The following is a 22,607-nucleotide window of genomic DNA, read 5'->3' as shown; positions in this document are numbered from 1 at the left end:
ACACTGCCTGTCCAAAAAAAAGTGGCCACCTGGATTTAACTAAGCAAATGCAGTAGATAGCCTCCTACTGGATAACTGCGGCGCGATTGTATTTGAGCTGCAACACCCGACTGATGCTTCTCGGGGCGCACTGTGGCAAAGGCGGTTAGTGCTCTTGCCTCCCAAGAAGGAGATCATGGGTTCGATTCCCGGACCAGACCAACATCACATGATCTCTCTGGGTGGAGTGTCCTCCCTGTGTCACCGTGTTACCGTGGGTTCTCTCCAGGTTCTCCGGCTTCCTCCCACCATCCAAAGATATGCATGTGTTAGGTAAACATTGATAACTCTGGTAAGAATTAATGAATGTGAGCGTCAACTGTCTAATGACTATGTCTCTGTGTCAGCCGCGACCCCAAAAAGGGAACAAGCGATCCATCCATAGAAAACGGATGGATGGATGATGCTTCTTGTTTCTGAAACAACCATGTGGAAAGAAAAGTGTGTTTGAGAAGGGTCAAATCATTGGCATTGAGCAGAGAAAACATCTAAGGAGAAGCAGAGACTGATGTACTACAGATCTGAACCCCAGTGAGAGTGTTTGGCTGTGCGCAGTGGTCACCCTCCATCATCAACACAAGATCAACTGGTGAAAAATAATGACACACTGGATGGAAATAAATGGTTTTAATACTGCAGAAGCTCATTGAAACTATGCCACAGAAAATATGTGCTGTAATCAAAGCTGACATAGTGTGTGTGAGTGTGTGACCTTTTCTTTGTGGCAACTTTTGTTTTTGGGTGTATTTTCATTCTATTACTGTAAAAATAAGCAACATGGGATCGAAACAGCTTTATTTCTTTCTGCACTGCTTTTGCTTTTGTTTGTCACTAATAAGAGAAGGAAAAGTCACACATGCACTCACCAGAAGAGCAGTGCTATCTTCTTAACTCACCAAATACCATAATGTATTCCTCTAATTGGAGAATAGTAACTGTATTCTAAATACCACCAAATATACCAGAATACAGTTATTCAAAATGTGTATTCTGTATTTACTGTAGTTACTTCACTGTTGATATAGACACATATTAAAGCCCCAGTACATAATACTATGTACATAACTGCCATAAAAATAGACACATAGTCTGGAAAGGGCTTGGAAAACCCCATACCTGCTTGTTTCCATGGAAATGTTGTTATTTGACCTACATATCCCCAAAGAGAATGTTCTGAAGTATTTGAACCCCCCGACATTTACTTAACATATTGTTATGAAAATTATAGAAATGATCAAGTTCAACATGTGTTTTTGTCCTTTTGTATATTTCCTATGAAAACATCATGTAATCAATACCAAAAACTGTCTCTTGCCTCTCTCGGATTATTGACATATTCAAGAAAGTGAACGCCTCCAACAGAAGAATTGATCTTCCAGCACTAAAGTGAGTGGGCATTAATGAATCTGGACATTTCAAATTCTTGTCTAAATGGTGTATCCTGCATGACTTCAATAGCGTTATAAGAGCAATTTGAGATATAGTGCAGCCACTGTAGCGACATACAAGTTTCTTTGCTCTGACCAACATATTTAATGAAATAATATGTGTCATTAAATACTGTGCTCCCGACAGTGTCTGCAGAATGTATTATTTAGTTGTCGGCAGTGCACTAACACTAGGAGGCATAGTATTCCAGTTTATAGCCTGCTGCCTCCCCTCCCGTCCGCACTATAACCCACAGGCTGCCTCTGCTGTGGCCTAACCCGCTGTGGTTAAACTATTAAAGTTAGCAGCTCTTTCCTTCACTCTTTTTCTCTCGTGGGAATGCTGCAACATTTCTGAGCCGAGGCCAAATTGTAAAGCTTTTGTTCAGTTCAAGGTTTTGACTCGCCTTTTGTCACCTGTATTCTTACAAGTCCTCTTTAAAATCCGCATTTTCTGTCCTAAAAAGTTACAAGGTTCCATAATGACACACCGTCAGACAAAAAGAAGGATGAATATGTATTGAAATGCTTTTTTAACCTAGTCGAAGTAGAAAAGTTACATTTGTAAAGTTTTATTAAAGTCCAATTGTGAGCCTTTTTCTCAAACACATAGTTATTTCATTCAGATATTTTTCATTTATTTTCAATTGAATAGTTGTTTGGAAATATCATAATTAGCACATAATTTAAATATTCTTATTCATTGTGAGAAATCTGTTGGAAGTTGGAACCAGTTACATTTCTGTGACTGGACTGGAACATTTTTGAGACGTCTACAACAACCATATGATTCAACAAATACTTCAGATAAGGATAAGCTGAATAGTACTTAAGTAATTTGCTTATCTTTGTGTGTTTTGTATATTTGTTGTGCTTGAGTGTTGACAATACTTTAAGGCCAAATTTGCATTGACTAAAGGCACTTCCTGTTTGTGTTTCTGTTTTTTGTGTGTTGGTTTTGTCGGACACTTTGAAGGATAATCCGCTGTACAAATATTATTGACCTTTATTGTTTCCATTTTGGCACGACACGTTGTGCTATTTACCCTACACTATCGCGGCAAAAAAAGTTAGCAGCACACCTTTATGATCAAATAAAACAGACGTGCAGACTCACTCAACATCCATTGTCCAATATTATCTAACCTCTGTACTTTAACAAAATACTGTTCTGATCCACCAAACACATATAATGACTTGTGCTGATATGTTATTCCCCGATTTCTTTGCCTGTTCTTTCTTAAGCCGCCCGTTCGCTGCAAAACCCCAACTTTGCAGATGTGCCTGCCTCGCCTGCATAGAAAATGGGAAGCAGATTGATACACTGTGCAGTAATGAAGGACTGGCTGGTGCTGGTGAAGTCTATACCGTAAGCTGCTTATCACCGCCGAGCGAGTGAGCGGGACAGAAAGAGAGACACGGCGGTGCAGCAGCGCAATCACTTTTTAATAAAGTTGTGACAGAGAAAAAGAGAGACTCACCAAAGTGCATGCAAAGTTGTGTTGAGCTGACGATGTATTAGTTTAGAAAAGAGGTTCCAAAAGTCAGTCTGTTTATTCAATGATATAGTGTGTTTTAGTGTGGTGTCGGTTCTCCTTGAACCGACACCTTAACGTGGTGGAGGGGTTTGAGCGCCCGAATGATCCCGGGAGCTATGTTGTCTGGGGCTTCATGCCCCTGGTAGGGTCTCCCAAGGCAAACAGGTCCTAGGTGACGGGTCAGACAAAGATCGGTTCAGAAGCCCTCTATGATGACAACACAAACAAGGCAGTTTACGTCGCCCGGATCGGCGTCACCGGGGCCCCATCCTGGAGCTCCATGGCGAGCGTCTTACCCCACGGGGCCCGGCCGGGCACAGCCCGAAAGAGCGACGTGGGGCCGCCCTCCCGTGGGCCCACCATCCGCAGGAGGATCCATAAGGGGCCGGTGCAGAGAGATCTGGGCGGCAGTCGACGGCAGGGGCCGCGGCGACCAGATCTCCAGACACAGAGACTAACTCTGGGGACATGGAATGTCACCTCGCTGGGGGGGAAAGAGCCTGAGCTTGTGCGGGAGGTTGAGCGATACCGACTAGATATAGTCGGCCTCACCTCCACGCACAGTTTGGGCTCTGGAACCCATCTCCTCGAGAAGTGGGCTGGACGCTCCACTTCTCTGGTGTTGCCCGCGGGGAGAGGCGGCGGGCTGTTGTGGGCTTGCTGATAGCCCCTCAGCTCAGCCGCCACGTGTTGGAGTTTACCCCGGTGAACGAGAGGGTCGCGTCCCTCCGCCTTCGGGTGGGGGACAGGTCTCTCACTGTTGTGGCGGCCTACGGGCCGAACAGCAGTGCAGAGTACCCGGCCTTCTTGGAGTCCTTGGGAGGGGTACTGGACAGTGCACCGACCGGGGACTCCGTTGTTCTACTGGGGGACTTCAACGCCCACGTGGGCAATGACAGTAACACCTGGAGAGGGGTGATCGGGAAGAACGGCTTCCCCGATCTGAACCCGAGCGGTGTTCAGTTATTGGACTTCTGTGCTAGCCACGGATTGTCCATAATGAACACCATGTTCAAGCACAAGGGTGTCCATCAGTGCACATGGCACCAGGACACCCTAGGCCGGAGGTCAATGATCGACTTTGTTGTCGTGTCATCAGACTTCCGGCCGCGTGTCTTGGACACTCGGGTGAAGAGAGGGGCAGAGTTGTCAACCGATCACCACTTGGTGGTGAGTTGGATCCGATGGCGGAGGAGGAAGCCGGACAGACTTGGCAGACCCAAGCGCATTGTGAGGGTCTGTTGGGAACGTCTAGTGGAGCCCTCTGTCAGTAGGGTATTCAACTCGCACCTCCGGGAGAGCTTCTCCCATGTCCCGGGGGAGGTTGGGGACATTGAGTCCGAGTGGACCATGTTCTCCGCCTCCATTGTTGATGCGGCTGCTCGGAGTTGTGGTCGCAAGGTCTCCGGTGCCTGTCGTGGCGGCAACCCCCGAACCCGGTGGTGGACACCGGAAGTAAGGGATGCCGTCAGACTGAAGAAGGAGGCCTATCAGGCCACTCTGGCTTGTAGGTCTCCGGAGGTCATCGACGGGTATCGGCAGGCCAAGCGAGCCGCGGCTCGTGCTGTCGCAGAGGCAAAAACCCGGGCCTGGGAGGAGTTCGGGGAGGCCATGGAGGAGGACTATCGGTCGGCACCAAAGAAATTCTGGCAAACCGTCCGGCGCCTCAGGAGGGGGAAGCAGTGTCTCACCAACACCGTTTACGGTGCGGGTGGAGGCCTGCTGACCTCGACTGGGGATGTCGTCGGACGGTGGAAGGAATACTTTGAGGATCTCCTTAATCCCTCAGTCACGTCTTCCGAAGAGGAAGTAGAGACCGGGGACTCGGAGACTGGCTCATCCATCACCCAAGCTGAAGTCACTGAGGTTGTTCGCAAACTCCTCGGTTGCAGGGCTCCGGGGGTGGATGAGATCCGCCCTGAGTACCTAAAGTATCTGGATGTTGTAGGACTGTCTTGGTTGACACGTCTCTGCAACATTGCGTGGCGTTCGGGGACCGTGCCTCTGGACTGGCAGACCGGGGTGGTGGTCCCTCTGTTCAAGAAGGGGGACTGGAGGGTGTGTTCCAACTACAGAGGGATCACACTCCTCAGCCTCCCGAGTAAGGTCTATTCCAAGGTACTGGAGAGGAGAATCCGACCGATAGTCGAACCTCGGATTCAGGAGGAGCAGAGTGGTTTTCGTCCCGGTCGTGGAACACTGGACCAGCTCTATACTCTCCATCGGGTGCTCGAGGGTTCATGGGAGTCTGCCCAACCAGTCCACATGTGCTTTGTGGATCTGGAGAAGGCTTTCGACCGTGTCCCTCGGGGTGTCCTTTGGGGGGTGCTCCGGGAGTACGGGGTCCGGGGCCCTTTGCTCAGGGCTGTCCGGTCCCTGTATGACCGGAGCAGGAGCTGTGTTCGCATTGGCGGCAGTAAGTCAGACCTGTTCCCAGTGCATGTTGGACTCCGCCAGGGCTGCCCTTTGTCACCGGTTCTGTTCATAATTTTCATGGACAGAATTTCTAGGCGCAGTCAGGGGTCGGAGGGTGTCCGGTTTGGGGACCACAGGATCTCATCTCTGCTGTTTGCAGACGATGTTGTCCTGATGGCTCCATCAAACCCGGACCTGCAACATGCACTGGGACGGTTTGCAGCCGAGTGTGAAGCGGCTGGGATGAGAATCGGCACCTCCAAATCCGAGGCCATGGTTCTCGACCGGAAAAAGGTGTCTTGCCCTCTCCAGGTGGGTGGGGTGTCCTTGCCCCAAGTGGAGGAGTTCAAGTATCTCGGGGTCTTGTTCACGAGTGAGGGAAGGATGGAGCGTGAGATCGACAGGCGGATCGGTGCAGCGGCTGCAGTGATGCAGTCGCTGCATCGGACCGTTGTGGTGAAGAGGGAGCTGAGCCGAAAGGCAAAGCTCTCTATTTACCGGTCGGTCTACGTTCTGACCTCACCTATGGTCATGAGCTTTGGGTAGTGACCGAAAGAACAAGATCGCGGATACAAGCGGTCGAAATGAGTTTCCTCCACCGTGTGGCTGGGCGCTCCCTTAGAGATAAGGTGAGGAGCTCGGCCACACGGGGGGAGCTCGGAGTAGAGCCGCTGCTCCTCCACGTCGAGAGGAGCCAGCTGAGGTGGCTCGGGCATCTGTTCCGGATGCCTCCTGGGCGCCTCCCTCGGGAGGTGTTTCAGGCATGTCCCACCGGGAAGAGGCCCCGGGGAAGACCCAGGACACGCTGAAGAGACTATGTCTCTCGGCTGGCCTGGGAACGCCTCGGGATCCCCCCGGAGGAGTTAGAGGAAGTGTCTGGGGAGAAGGAAGTCTGGGAGTCCCTGCTCAGACTGCTGCCCCCGCGACCCGGCCCCGGATAAAGCGGCAAAAGATGGATGGATGGATGGATAGTGTGTTTTCAACTACATTTCCTCCATGTCATGATCTACTACAGCAATAGCTACGGATTGTACTGAGGCATTTTGATGTCTAACAGGCAATGATGTCAGGATAGGAAATGTTAGTGTTACGATTGTTCATGATTATTGAGACTGTGACCAAACAACAATGACATCTTTAATATCCGTTCATTAAAGTGGTTTAACATGTTACTGTTCCTCGAGTTTGTAACCGACTTTCTTAAAGACAAAATACAGTTAATTGTGACAGCCAAATCCAAATCATTCTCTACATTTAGGTCTTTTTGTTAAAATTGTCACAACTATTAATTTTTGGTTCTTACGATTACATTGTGACCTGAATAATCATGATTATTTATTAACCTAATAATCTTTACGTCCCTATACGTATGCTAATGGTCTTTAGTTGATTAAACGGTCAATGGTGTCTTACTGAACAAAAAATGTTTTCAGTTACTGATTATTTTACCAGGATTTTGAGGATTTGATAGAGAATTGTAGACCAAGAATCCTTTAGGTATAATTATTTGTTCATAAATACGTAACAGGGACATAAATATTCATTTAATTATGTGTTATGGCCATGTTAATCCTGTTAAGTCCATTCATCTGACAGTCTTTGTAGTCCAATAATGGCATTTTCTGAAGCTATTGTTCAAAATAAGTTTGTGTTGTTTATTGAAGTAAGTGAATTCTTTGCAATGTTTTGTTTCATGTGTTCAGGCCCCGTAATAACACAGATATCATCCATAAACCTGCATTTTGACAGTTAAACTGCCAATTTTGACTAACCGTGTACACCAGCATTAAACTATGAGTCATTTAGAATGTTGTGATGTTACATAACCCAACCCAGATCCCAAGACACATGAAAAGTCAATATATATCGTCAGCTCTTTTATGGGTACATTATGCAAAAACAGCTGTTTGTTGCTACGCCTCAGCTGTTGAACAGAAAACTCCTTCCTCACACTAGGGTCTGGGTGTGATCAAATTAACTGCTCGGCACTTTTCCCCCGGTGCACTTTCCTCATTAATCCAAACAGATCCTCCTCGCTGACTCCCTGGAGGTCAGAGTTTTCAGCGGAGGCAAATTCTTCCTCTCCATCTCTCCAATGGACATTCTAGTCACAGCTGCACAACACCCCCCCACCCTCACTGTCCCGGAGATGGTTGTCATGGGCGACGAGCAGACATCCGAGCCGGTGGCTACAGGTCGCCTTACACCTACTCTGGCCCAGAGTTAATGAAGTGTACGGAGGAGACTGGCCTGCTGGCTCACACATGTGCTGTGCTGCTGACACTACTCTAGGGCTGCACGGTTCATCGCAATCCAATCCAAATCGCAGCAAATAGTAAATACCAAAAGCTGTAATTTTGTCAAAGTGTCATATTTTCCTCCACAAACGACAAACTCTTCTGTCCTTGTAGATCTGTGTGAACATTTTCTAAAAAACTTGTGATTCTTTTATTAGTTGGGCAGTTCATTGGCCAGTTTCAGCATTTTGTCATTTCTCTTGGATGTGTTTAAAATGTGAACAGAATCTTATTTTTTTAAACATAAATCGCAAATGTAATCGTAATCTCAATACTTTTCAACATAATCACATTTAGACATTTTCCCCAAATTGTGCCGTCCTACACTACACACACTCATAATTGCACTGAGACGCTAACAAAAGACGGGGGTCATTAGCTAGTACTTAGCGTGGCAGTTAATAAATGACAGGAATGTTTATTTTCAAAGAATACATAACCGATTTATCCACTTCCATTAACCTAGCAGTAACTTCTCTGGAGGATTGTCCAGGATTGGGACAATCCTCCAATCATTCTCTTGCTTTTGTTGGAATGTACCACAATATGGAGACAAGTACATGGTAAACCCGCCAGCAAAGAAGTCACATAGTGCATTATAAGTCTATTTATTTTATTAGTTAAGCTTAATGCCCCAGTATAGAATGTTTTGGCCAAAGCATAGACTGTAATGAATGGAATGTAATGTAATATATGTTTTTATTGGATTAAGAATCCTTACTGTGATACGAGCTTGCATCTCCACAAACCTGACTCATACCTCCTCCTGCTTTTTTCATGGAAATGTTGTTCCTTTGGCTATATCATATTTCACATTATGGCTTAACACATATGTATCTCTGTGGAAAACTATTCTGATTCTGAATACGTTTTTTTTTGTTTTTTTTTAATTAAAAACCTGTTTCGTTCATTATTACATTGGCCTAATCAAAATAATATTCTATAATTATTCTCTTGTTATTTTTCCAGTGTGTCAAACAGCACCTTCTACTGTAGTTAAAGAGCATGGCACCCCTTTAACAGCTTTGGATCAATGCGAGTTTGTGCTTACGAGACGAAGAAGACAATAAACACAGCTGTTCCTTTGACTTGTCCTCTGCCTGCGTTAAAATGAAACGTCTCTCCCCCATCGGCTTGTTTTGTTTGCTGCATAATGTCAGGGGGGAATAAGGAAAGGTTCAGAGAGGATTTGACTATGGACTTTTACGACCACAGCCTCCGCTTTCTCTCTTTCCCCCTGAACAGCGAGTTAAACTTTATAGGAGTTATAGTGGGCCCAATAGGAAGAATATTAACTTTGCATTTAAGTTAAAGATCTACAAGGCACGCCCACTCACAATAAACAGCAGTCCCACCAGGTAAAGCAGTGGTGAAATCTGATCTGCCATGTTTCACAGAGCAATGTCTAAAGATATTAAATTATATAGTCATTTAGATGTACAAATGAAGCTTTTGTGAAAGTAAAAAGACAAACACTTCACCCAATTTACCTATGTTTGAATGCAGGATGCAGGGTGTGAATGTGTTATCGGTGATGGCCAGAGGCAGCCACAGTTATGTCAGTCAGCCTCAGGGCATGTGTGGTAACAGTAGTCATTTGGGGAGTGAATGCATAATCAATGTAAATTAAATGCATTATTATTAAAGGAGACATATTTCAAATGTATCATTAGTCATAGAAGTTACTTATTTGACACTCTACAGCTCAAATTTTATTATACAGCAAAACGTTCTCCACTATTGCAAAAATAATTAAACATGGGATGCAAAAAATATTGTACCAGCTTTTGTTTATTGAATGATAAGTCGATATAGTGTTTATCGTGACAGGCCTTTTAAGTCAGTGATCAGATTTGTTCTTCCATCCAGTGATCTACAGGTGCACTATGTTTTCTACCACTTGTTGCCTCCATGGAGATGTTGTTCTGTGGTAAGGTGAACCAGCTCACAGTCAGAATATAGAAATAACATCTCCATGAAGGAAAGTAGGTACCAGACCCTCCACCAGAAAAGAGCAACTTCTGCAGTTTTGTAGCATGTTTGTTTGTGCATCACAATATAAAGATTATGCATTACATCATAAGCAGGCCACCAACAGCAACAGCTTTTCATGCCTTTATTTAATGCCTGCTCACAAACATATAGGGTTAGACATACAATTATCTCATGTACATCTGCATTAAAACACACACACACAGCACACGTATAGCAGTGCCGCAGTGTTGTGAGTTCGGACAATTTACTGCATGTCCTCCCTTCTCTCTCATCCCTCATTTCACACTGTCCTTTCCTGTCTAATAAAGTCTACGGGCCACACAATCTTAATAAAAAAATAATAAAAAGACAAAAATACAAAAAAATAATGCATATCCATGATCCATGAACAAACTTGCCTTGCTGTATCCTGTGTATATACACCCATACGTCTGGGCTTACAGTAAATACACTCATTTACAGCTAGTAAATACATTCGACTGCATGCGCACATGCATGTACATACCCACACCCATATACATACACATATATGCCCATACACTTTCCATTTTTAACCTATAGTAGCTTTGTCCATCAGGAAAAATATGGATGATACAAACTGAACCAACAATCAAGGACTGATATGAAAAACTGACATTTGGACTTGATTTGAAATGTCTTTTGTTCTCTCTCTGTCGTGCTTTTTTTTACTGTAATAATAATAATAATAATAATATGATTACATTCAGTAGTGCGGTTGCGGAATAACTGCTCCGGTCTCTGGTGTCCTCTCTCAGTTTTAATATCAACTATCTCCACAACATTTACTGCTTCTATTCCCAGCTGAGCCTGTAGACCACACGTCTGTAAGTCATATCGTGTTGGCAGCGCTGTCTGGACTTGCCATTCACACACATGCGCTCTAATTGGAGACTAAATTGTAAGTATCACACACATACCAAAGATTTCAGAGCACCCACAGGTCAGAGAAAGCCAGAAATGTAGTGTGAAACTAGGGTCATTAGCCACAGGGAGGGAAGCTTATTAGTTGGAGATGTTGAAATGGAAACTTTGCAGAAGAGGCCAGTGACAAGAAGAGACGTGCTACATGTTTAATCTTCATCAGCCTTATGTATGATTCATGTGTAGTGTTTGCTTGGTCCTAAAGCTGTGGACAGTTGTTTTAATGAGCAGACAGCTGGAGCACACAGTGGAGATTTTAACAGTGCCAGGAGGGGCTTGGCATGGACTTTTTAATGTTGTGATTTTGAGCTGAAATTATTTGTGTAAACCCACATTTTTCTCTTGAGTACCCTTTAAGCTTTGTTTCCAAACACTCCCTAACTCTGGGGAAAATAAATCTGCTTAATTAACTAACGTAATTTTGTGTTTCAATGATGTTGATGTCTAAAATCCTCCAAATTATTTAATGAAGTAAAATGTACTTACACAATGACCTCGATGTAATACTGTCTCATGATACTCAACTCCTTTTCAATTTATTCCCACAAGTGTCAAAAGGATGCACAACTTCCCATGGCGTCCTACATGCTGTCGTGTGTTAGCCGTCAGAATGTGGCCGGGCTGCATTGTGCTGGCATTCCTCCCGTATCAGATTTCACGTCGGAAATGGCTTATCTTTTGTCCGATCAGTGAGATGAGTGTGACTTTTTTTCCAGGTCACCTCCAGAGACAGAGACAGTCCTGCAGCTGAGCAGCAGCACTGTGGTTTGGCAGGGTCAGAGTGTTGTGTGCCCTGGGCAACCAACAGTATCATAAGTGACACTGACAAGGACGTGAAATGCACTGGGGACAGGAACAGACAATGATAGGTCGACTCGAGATTTAAGAAACTGCTCTAAACATTTGGAGAAAATGGAGAACCTTCTCCAGGCCAATTCAACTGAAGGCCTGCGGGCCAGATCAGGCCCTCAGGCCTGTGGCCATGATCTAATCAATGATTACATCTCACACTTTACAAAAATAAATCTATGACTATAAGCAGTGAGTTTTACCATTAATATCTTCTTTGCAACAAACATGATTTTAATAAGCTAACCATCATTTTCATCTCACATGCATAAGATAAAACAGTCAACAATCTACAACGCCCTCTAACTTTCACTGCCATTCTCTCCACTGTGTCTCATTATTCATGTCTTGCGGGTCTCGATGTGAACCCTGCTTTTATTGCACACACAACAGTGCTTTGTATGGGCCGACATACTTACTGGACAGTAATAGTGTTGCAGAGTGGGAGTGCACTATGGAGACATTCCTCCATATAAATAAGTATGAATTACTGTGAACAGCAGGGGGGACCATGCTGGTTGTCTTTCAGCCCATCATCGACGATGACATTCTTGGCGTCTCAGAGCGAGACAGAGTTTACCTCTCTGGCGCCCCCCGGGGACATCTGGACAATCAAGGGTCAGTTGTGGAACGTGGAGCGCTGACAGAAAGTGAAGAGAGGCAGGTTGTAGGGAGCAAAGCATGTAATTGCTGGTTAGAGTTAATTATAGATTCAGGACGGCAGGAGGTGACCCAGTGGTTAGACGTGATGATGGATGCAGTGCTCTCAGGGTGGAAGAATTTGAAATGTGCACCTATAGTCAGCTGTTTGGTAAAGTTGTAAGTTTTCTTGTCATGGCAATGTTTTTTTTTCTGAAAAGTGCGGCACTGTCAAATTACAGCCAACCATCTGCTCATCACTTCTGTGGAACAATTCAAACTTCTTTTCAGATTTAAAATGTTCTTTGCAGCTTGACTTGCATTCCCTGTGTCTTTGTACATTGATATTTGGTGTATTCCTTTTTTGTTTGCTTTCAAAAGCTAAATGCTAATATAATAATAAGGGGCAGGGATGCTTTTGACCAAATTTGCCCAAAAAATTTACAAAGGTGGAAAAAGTACAGGTGCTCAACTTGGACTCGGGCAAAGTAACTTGAAGAGAGTTAAAACGACTTGCAAATTTAAAAAAAGCATGTGGAATAGAGCAAAATGCCAGTACAGAAAGTCCGGAGCATTCCGTTACCTTAAAGATAGTATATTATATAAGTATTCTATTTTGACATGGACATTAACAAAAACATTGTATTCAAATTTTCACACAATGATAATAACTGTAGCCTAAAACTTTTAAAATATTGTAACTCCATCCATCCATCCATCCATTTTCTACCGCTTGTTCCCTTTCGGGGTCGCGGGTGACTGGAGCCTATCCCAGTGACTTCGGGCCTTAGGCGATATTGTAACTCCATCTTCAAAAACAACCAGGATGAACAGAGTGCTACAATATTAGAACACATGAAATAAAGCGATTCAAAACAGTTTAAAACAGTAAAACAATTCAAATCTGAAATAATGTTAACAACTCAAACTGTGTCAAGTGCGTTTTTAAGAACTGACTTACAAACAGGTACAGAGGAGGCTAATGTCTAATGTGCAAAGGCAGCTCCATCCAAAATATGACAGAAAATACTTAACTTTTAATAATCAGAAGAACATCTTGACATGAAACTATACTTTTTTTTTTTTTTTTTTTACAAATAAAAGTAGCCTCACAATTTTTGATATAAATTGCTATTAAAAATATACTAATACAACTAGAAATGGGCAATATATCAACATTTAGATGCTATTGGAAATGTTGTTTTGAAAAAATAATAATATTGTTGTTCAAATAAGGATATAAAGTGATATTTTGACACTTTTGTGATTCATTTTAAAGACATTTCACATTTGTCTGATAATGAAACCTCAACTAATAAGTTTAAAGACGGTTTTATGACATTGACATAATAAAATATTGAGATATTCACTCTTGTCACCCATAAATACAACCCAAAACAGAATAATTGAATCTAAAGCCAGAAATACTCTCTTCAGTTGTGGTTGGACATGTTTGCTGATTGCCTTGTGTGAGCATCTTGTCTCCATATGCTGGACATTATCTGTCAGCTGCTGCATTGTGGGTGTCCATGCACTCCCACCACAGCCTCCAATTACATGGCCCACAAACATCGACCCTCTCCCGTTTGTTTTCCAGTCAAGGTGCATCTAGTTCTGCGATTATATTTTTACGCTCCCTAATATCTGCGGCTGCGAAACATCAGCAGACGGCGGACGTGTTTGCAGACGTTTATGAAGATGGAGTTGTTTGTGCGTGTTCTTAATCCAAAAGGACAGCGGTGCTTTTCATATAGAGATATAGAGCACAATGGCTGCAGTGTCTCCGGATCGGATCCTAATTGGAAACAAGAGTGTGCCTGCAGGACGGCTCTTGTCGTGCTCCGCCGCGTTGTTGATCAGATAACGGGGATTGCACATCAGCAGAGGTGGGAGGAAATCTATGCTCAGCTGATAGCGATCTTACGCATGTTGCATAGTAGAGGGATTAGTTATGTATAGAGGTTACGCACATGACGTCACAGCAGTCTGAGTTTTAGCAGTGAGTGGCAAAAAACGTGTGAGAGTCAATGGTGAGTAATGACATTTTGTCCTGTAAGAGCTCAAAACACAGCTAAAATGTGAAAGCGCTATTTCAGTTAGTTAAGATATATAAGTCTACAACTCTATTAAGTATGTAGTAAGTATGTAGTTTGTACCTGACATAAAAAATGTAAATAAAGCCAGGTAAACAACAGGAACACTGCAGGTGCACTCACATTTATCATTGATACAGAATTTGAGATCACACACATTATCAGATTTTTTTTTGGGGTCAATTTGTTGCAGAAATGTGTTGTGAGGCGAGATGAAGTATCCTTTATCTCCCCTGGCTGGCCCCTACTGTTAGCAAACAAGCTAGTTAAGCTCTGCACAGTCAACAGCAACAACAGAAAAACTATTTTCAGTTTCCATTTTATGTACAAAATTAATTCGAGGAAGAAAATAGCTCCACCAACACAAAAAGAGCCCAACAAAAGCAAAGAAACACATTTTAGAAGTTGTTTTGCTCATCATTCTGCCAGAATGTTATTATTATGTCGGCTCTATTAATGAATGCGTGTTGAAGTTATACTTGCAGTAAACCCATGAATAATTATTTTTGTGACTTAAAAGACACGTACGACTACAAGAATCCTAAACTTATTAAAACGTGAAGACCTAATGAACCTAACAAACTAGTAAACTCTCAAGTCGAAAGTAGCGTTTTGGTTTTAACACTATTTCTTCCAATTCTTGACTTTTACTTTCTCTCATTCAAATAGATCACAATTCCTTCCTAAATGTGACAAACACAGAAATATAAAAAAGTACTTTACATTTAGATAAATTATCTTGAACTAAAAATTGAATTAAAAACACTTAATATCACTCCTAAAATAGTCACATTATAATGTTTGAGTTCTTATCATTGTGTTGTGTCCTGAATAATCTTCTTTCTTATTTTATTTTATTTTACCACAGAGAGTAACAGAGCTTTAAAACAAGTGCATAGTCTGTTTTGTGACTTCCACCTGCACATTCTTTTTTTTTTACAAGTCGGACATGCTCTTAGCAGTATCTTTTCGCACACTTCTTTTTCACCGGGGGCCAGTATCCCGTAGCCAGAGGGTGAGGGGCCAGTCCTGACTCTACGTCCTGGAATGCAGTTGAATTTCTAAATCCCCAGCAGCAGCAGTCTGTCCTGAGGCAGCGGGGCAGGGCCTATCTCTAACCCCCTCTTTTTTTCCGACGCGAGCCCCGTCTGGAATCTGTAAGCGAGCAGTTAGCCGACCCAGACCCTCTACTCCTGTCCCAGACCCTCTACTCCTGTCACTCCCTCCAGTCGCCCGCCCAGCACCTACGCAATGGGGGAAGAAATGACAGATGAGTTGAAGACAGGTAAACAGTCGCATTTTTTCTTTTTTCTCTCCCTGACTTGCAAACCGTGAATAATTTCGTATGTCCCGGTGTTGTCAGTTGTGTCTAATTCGGTTGGTCGTGGTTTGGGAGTTAAAAATAGACTTGGACGTACATGTGAAGCCGAGGGATTGTGAATTTGAGTGGAGTGGTGGGGGTTTGCGGTGCACGGTGCCAGTGACAGGGCAGAGTAGTGACACAACACTCAGAATTAATACAATTATCTTCAAATGTTTGTTGACAACCTGTGACTTCATCTGCAGACTAAAAATGTACTGAGAGTAAGTAGTTACGCTTGATGTCTACGGTTAGGCAGTAAACTTGACTTCCTTAACTGGCAACTTGTATGTAATTATTGTCAAAGTTGAATGCAAGTTATAATTGTATTGTATAGTAGTTGCATTGATGATGTTTGATGAATGGATCGCAACATGCTCTAATTAAAGCATCAAAACAAATTCCATCACCATATCTTTCATTTAAACTGCAGATGGCGGCATTCTGAATATATAATGAACATATTCCAGTTCTATACAGATGTTGGATATAGTGACAGAATATAGATAAGCAATGACATGTTCAAAAAAACATGTTGTTGATCAAATTGCTTCCTTATGGCAAGTCACTACAGGCAAAACTATTTATTTTTTGTTTCCTTCTTTGGGGGCGGGGGGTCAGGTTGTTCTGAGCTTTCATGTGGAAACAGCAACTGTCCAATCTGCACCTAAAATATGGTTCATTATTTAATTTAATCCACTTACATCCATAGATCTGCATGGGACATTGTAACTTCAAAGCCTGTTTTTGTGTAAGTGTAAAAAATCAACCCTTAAAGTACAAAAGACAAACTTATCTTGTATTTAACAATTTTTGATGGATCGTGATGAAGGGTTTGTTAATATTTGAATCTGAGCCTGATTTATAAATGTTTTAACAAAACAGAAAGGCAAAATTTGCAGTATGATCTAGTTTACGCAAAAACTAAATAATTATATTTATTTATTTTTTACATTTATGTGTAAACTACAGAAGCTTTTTTATATTTAAGATTTTTCCTATCCACCTGCAGCGTCTCAGCATAAGTGGTATTTTGGTGTTTCTATAAGACTTTAGATTATAGGTTGTTTATGTGGAAAGTGGCTTTTGCTCCTGGTTTTTCGCATGAGATGACAAGCTTCTTTTTTGGGGACCGTCCTTCACCATTATCACTTTCCAAAGACATGCCATTGTTGAATGAAATAGTATCCACATTTGAAGTATCTAAGGCCCATAGTTGTCGTTTGCAGCAGCGCTTCATTTATGAAAAGGCAGTGGAAGATGAATAAAATACAGTGTTGTAATATTTCCCCTGGATATCTTATTATCTTGTTATCTTTTTATCACACTTGTGCTATGCGGAGCCTCAGTCCTGTCATACATTTCATACAAAAATTATGTGTTTTTGTATTTACCTCACAGCCTGCTTTTAAGCTTTCAAAACACAAAATGAAAAGTCCTGTTATATTTATACACACAACCACATCAAATCCCTTGTTTGCATGGTGAGGGATTGACGTCCATTATTTTTGCACCATTACACGGTGAAAGGTACACATTATGGCTTTGTCGTTCGTGGAGAAAACGATTAAGCTTTATTGCTTGGTTCCCACTGGTCCAGCTCAGGTCTTTGCCCTCAGACATATTCTCAACTTGATTTCCTGCTTTCTCTTTCGAAGTTTCCGAAAGAACAGCTGTTTTACATCTCTATTGTCATCGACTCTTGTGCCTGTCATGTTAAATTGAATGCTGAAATATAAAAAAGCATTAACATGTCGTATAGTGGGCTGACATATTCAAGCAGCTTTTTCCGTTGGCTTCTGGGAATTGTGTCTGTATACATGTGTCACCCACTGCTCTTGCTGTGCAAATGGGTTTGTCTGTGCAGACGTTTTTGTACTTTTAACTGTCGACGAGAATGTATTTCACCTTTCAATTTCTATTTCTTCATCTGTAACTCGGATTAGGAAATAGGATTTTACAATAATGTGCAAAATCACAATTTCTTTTCCGATATTGACCAATCACCATTTTCGATAAAAACATTACCCCCGTCTTATTATAAACAACTAAAATAACTTTCAAAGTTAAATTCCTGAACATGATAATAATAATATGGACTATTACATAATTACTATTTGACACAAAAAATGGCAATTTTTTTCCTGCAAAGTCTGAATTCTGCTCCAAATCTTATGCTTTTATTGACAGTTGATTGACTGTAAACCTCTTGATTTCAACCCCCCAAAATATAATTAGACAATTAGACAATTATTTACTGTAATCTCAATCACTTACCCAGCAATAATCAGAATCTGAATCACTGACTTTAAAGTTGTTTTTCATGTATATGTTATAATGTGTAAATGCATATATTTTGTACTTACTAATTATAAGCTAGAATACTGTTTAAGTAAAGTGTTGTTAGAGTGATTCCTGGGTTGAAATATTGTTCAATGTGAGGAAAACAGGGTTTTGAGCATTTGGCTGCATTAATAGTGAAGCGAAAAATAGCAAAATAGTAGAAAAATAGCAGATAGTGACAGGAATTAGACTTTATTATTCCATTGTCCAGCCTAGTCTACATTAATGGAAGGGTGTTTCTATGTGTTCTCTTCAAGATTGATAACCCACATGCACACAGCTGAAGTTATGCCAAAACATTTACAGGGTTCAAAATGTCCTGACCTTTTGTCCCTTTTTTCCCTCAGAGCAAAGTAAAAGCAACCTGAAGGTAACCTCTCCGGACGACAGCGAGCAGGTGAGCCGCAGGCAGCCCTCCCCGAACAGGACAAACCCCTCCACCAGAGACAGAGATGCCAAGAACAGCAGGACTGTCCCGCGCAGACACACGCTAGGAGGGGCCCGGGGGTCCAAGGAGATCCTGGCCATGCAGCCGTCCGACATGGACAAGAAGAGGGAGGCCTTCCTAGAGCACCTCAAGCACAAGTACCCCCACCACGCATCCGCCATCATGGGGCACCAGGAGAGGCTGCGCGACCATGTTAGTTTTCACTTTTATTCTTGTCCACTACAGCGTTTTTACTTCAGTACATACTTTATACAATTATCCACACATATACAGATCTGTAATATAAAAGTCCTTTTACTAATACTAAGTTATAGCTGTATTTGCGGGATGGATTAGCTGCACAGAGAGCCCTTTTTCTACATTGGAAACAGTTTTTTGTAGGATCTGACAGCCCAAACTGAGACCTTTATTCTGCTTTCTGATTGTGAACATAAACAAAACATTTTGCCACAAACTTTTTAAATATTAATAGAAATAAATAATTTGGAAGAAATCAACAAACGTCAGAAAAATCAATATTTTATTTGAACACTTTAGTCCATTTATACACAGATCTGACACAGATAACAACGAAGAGGCCCTATACACTATGCCCTTGATTTTCAACCAGTGTTCCGGAGAACAATAGAGTGCCCAGAGTCCTATTTGGATTCACTCATGGATATAATTGAATAGTTTACCATTTTAGCGTGCCCTGGACATATTTCTGTACCGAATCAAAGCACACAAAAAACACAAATGCCTAATTTAAACAACCAGACAGTGTCACCAACATTATGCGCTACATTACACACAACATTTTTAAAACAACAAGGTCTGATTTGGTAATGCTCAAGTGGGTGGTGTGCCATGGTTTCTTTTCAACCAAAAAAGTGTGCCGCAACTCAAAACTATACTACCTTCAACTTAGATTTAAACCTTTCTTTATGTTTAGTACAAAAAATACAGGATGTAGGTTTGGTTCACACTTCGTACGTTCAAATTCAACAAAGAACTGATACATTTTAAAAAGTTGAATACAATGGACTAATTTTAAAACTGCATATTCTCGTGGACTATGGGAGAGTCATTTGTTAAAGGACCTGATGCTCAGAACTGAAAAGCTGTGGCTTGTGCTGATTAAATCATTTGAGCAATCAGCTGATGTGTGCTGCAGACCGCTGGAGGACCACACTGCGATTCAAGTGCACTTTGTAAGATTAAACACACACAGCTCTGAATATCCTAACTGTCTCCTTTTACATGGGAAAAACTGTAAAAATGTAATTCACCTATCATGTTTATAATCCTATACACTCATAAAACTCTGCATTGGATTCACAAATTGTAATAACTTCTTTTGAGGCCGCAATATTGAACAATGTAATGAATAAAATGTTATCTTCGAAGCTGCAAAAACTCAAATTTGGAAAGCTTTTATGACTGCTATTTCTGGAATGTGACAAGTGACTTGGGTCTGGACCAATCACAGTTCACTGCAAAAAAAAAAAGAAGTGCACATTGTGATTGACAGCCAAAATGAAAGCGCTAATGAGATTCACGTCAGACTAGTCCTCGCTCAGAGCTCACGCTTGCACTTTGAACGACGTGGACTTTGGACGTGGTTTTAAGTGATTTCTTGGAGCTTTGCCGCGACTGTGCCAGATGCCCTCCCGTAACATGTATGGAGCGTGTTTGGGGAAACGGGAAGGCAGCTGCACAAGTGGGGTGTGTATTCTAGAGTTCTCTTATATCGTCATGGCTTTGGATTTCAATACAAATGCTGTTGCGTCTGTTCATTACTTCACTAATTTTAATCAAATTTGTCTGCATTTAGTGTTTCAATGTTTCTTTTTTAGATGATCTTCTTTTGTTTTGGTTAAGGCAACCACAAAACTATTTCCTTCTTTTTTTGCTGCAGGTTAAAATCGTGGCCCTACCTATAAATCTGCTTGTCACATTCCCTCCCACAGTTTGCCTTAAGATGGAGGAGGTGCTTCTGCGCTTTCTCTTGAATTTGGCTTTCATAGAAACTACTGTCAAATAGTGCGTAATATTCCCTGTGCATTTTGTGAGTTATGTCAGCGTGTTGATGACAGTAAATGGTTAGTTTATTCGGAGGAAGCGTTGCGGCTCACCTTGCTCGCATAGGTCAGGGAAGGGACTGAGGAAGGGACAAGCAGGGCCTTTGTACCCAAAACAATTGAAGGTAATGGCGAGGCTGGCAGCTTGGCGCAGGGGAGCTCCGTGCAGGGAAACAGGCATTGTGCAAAACAGTTTGTGTGAGCAGCTTCCAGCATGCAAATGTACCCTTTTGCCACGTTGAGCTTTGGGCAGTGCCTGGTCAGAATTACCGGTATGGATGTCACGATATCGGATTTTAGATTTATGATTATTGAGAGAAAAAACATCACAATATAACAGTTATTCATGATTATTGATGCATAACAAAGCAAAATCCTTATAATTTCTGAAAGCAAAAATAAAAATTACTCCGATATATACCAATAGCCATTCATTGCACTGCACAATTTTGCAGTATTTTGACCAACTGCAAATTGTGTATAGATTTTTTTTGGTAAATTCAATATTTTATGCATGCAACCTTTTTTTTAAATAGATTTTGTTAATTTTTCAGTCAAGTTCCTTGTTTGTGAATTCAAGTTAGTTCAGTTTATTCAAGACTGTAAAAAGTGACCCTGAAAGAGAAAAAAAAAAAAACTTGTATATCTGGCTTTTTACTTGATCATTCAGAAAGTTTGATTTTATAAAGCTGACTCACAGACAAGAAGAATTAAACAACTTGAATGAGAGAAAATGCAGTATTTTACTGTTATTTGGTTTTGGTGTCAATATTTGTGAATAATCATTAAATCATGACGTTGCTCCTCACAATAATCGTGATACTAAAATTTGATATCGTGACATCCCTACATGTGACCTGAAGATGTTGACACCCTTATAGTCAGAATGTATCACGTTGAATCACTTATCTGCTTTAGATTTATAATTTTTTTCATAATTAAATGCAACTGTGCCCAGTCAGCCCAGTGTGCCAGCTCTGTTAACCCATACACTTTTAAAAATAAGCAAAAGCTGGTTGTGAAATCGAGGTTGTCAGACAGGTAAGTTGGGCCTCGGAGCGAGAAGGGGGTGGAGCCAGAGTTTCCATAGTGACCCGTGATGTCAGCGCCCGAGGGAAAGGGCGGAGGAGGTAACGTGTAGGTGCCCGCAGACTGTGGGGGAGCGCCGCGCGTGTGTGTGCGTGAGAGAGAGGGACGGAGGCGAGGCAGAGGGAGACGGCGATGGATCAGGAAGAAAAAACTCACCATGAGTCGCCGTGCGTAAAACCAGCACGGGAATACAAATAAACTTTTCCAAGCAAACGGGAGTAACTTCTTACCCGTGCGCAGCGCTTTTTCTGCACTCCACAGAGGTAAGCTCGCTTCTTCTCACACGATCGTTGTTTATGTCACAAGAACGCCGGATTATTCGCCCGCGTTGGTTGCGCTCGTGCCACTTTGACGCGCGGCTGTAAAGTTGCACGCGGAGTTTCTTCTTTAGCGCTGCACTTGTCGCGATGTCAGGTGCCTTTAACTTTGCAGAGCTGTAATGCAAAACGTGGCATCCGGGCGCATTGTTAAAGAAACTGTCGATAGGATCTTGTTGCGCGCCTGTTGTTTACGCAGGTGTTGTCACGTAAATCATTCTGTTCTATCTGCTGCGGGTTTCCTCCGTTAATGAGGCGATAATCACGTCAAACAAACCGTAACATGTATATTTATTTTAATAGTGCAGTTTCTTGCCAATGCATAGTTATTTCGCTTTCAAACAGATGTAAATACGTTTTCATTTTAATGGGAAACATGCATTATTTCCTCTCTAATTGTTGTCAACATGTTTGGTGTGACACTTTTATTCTTATTGTGTGTTTTCTTGTTGCTCATTTGTCATAGAGTTTGCCTAAATAAAGTTGTCACACGTTCTGAGCAATCATTTGTGGCACTGATTATGTTTGATTCTTGACTGCAGGCTGAATTTGCACTAGAATGTCAAGATAAATGATCATTTTTGATATTTGGAGTTCAGCAGCAGCAGCAGCAGCAAAAAGCGTTTCTCATCCAGTCGGCTATAGAGGTGTAATTATTCTGCCTGGGAGAGAAACAGCAGGGGAGCAGCTCACTATTGCTCGCTTTAATGTAGCTTTGAGATTGGTGGGAGAGAAAGTATACAGAACAGGAAA

The 22,607-nt window shown here is 42.1% G+C and overlaps 1 protein-coding gene across 8 annotated transcripts in view; it reads left to right on the top strand.

Moving 5' to 3' along the window:
• The window catches only part of LOC140364662 (sickle tail protein), a 115,540-nt gene that overhangs the window by 42,782 nt on the left and 50,151 nt on the right, over window positions 1-22,607 (top strand). For 6 of the 8 annotated variants that reach the window (XM_072450927.1, XM_072450924.1, XM_072450922.1 and 3 more), the window contains exon 2: window positions 18,285-18,577. In XM_072450927.1, the coding sequence (XP_072307028.1) occupies window positions 18,285-18,577 (293 nt within the window). Of the gene's footprint in view, window positions 1-15,440; window positions 15,520-18,284; window positions 18,578-20,021; window positions 20,093-22,607 lie in introns of those variants that run through there. The other 2 variants (XM_072450926.1, XM_072450928.1) reach the window with 2 other exon arrangements.

The sequence above is a fragment of the Eucyclogobius newberryi genome, unplaced genomic scaffold, assembly GCF_026437365.1.
Source record: "Eucyclogobius newberryi isolate DKJ021-1_F unplaced genomic scaffold, fEucNew1.0.hap1 SCAF_18, whole genome shotgun sequence".
NCBI lineage: Eukaryota > Metazoa > Chordata > Actinopteri > Gobiiformes > Gobiidae > Eucyclogobius > Eucyclogobius newberryi.
The sequence above is the reverse complement of the archived record's forward strand: the minus strand, read 5'-3'. Positions and strand labels throughout refer to the sequence as shown.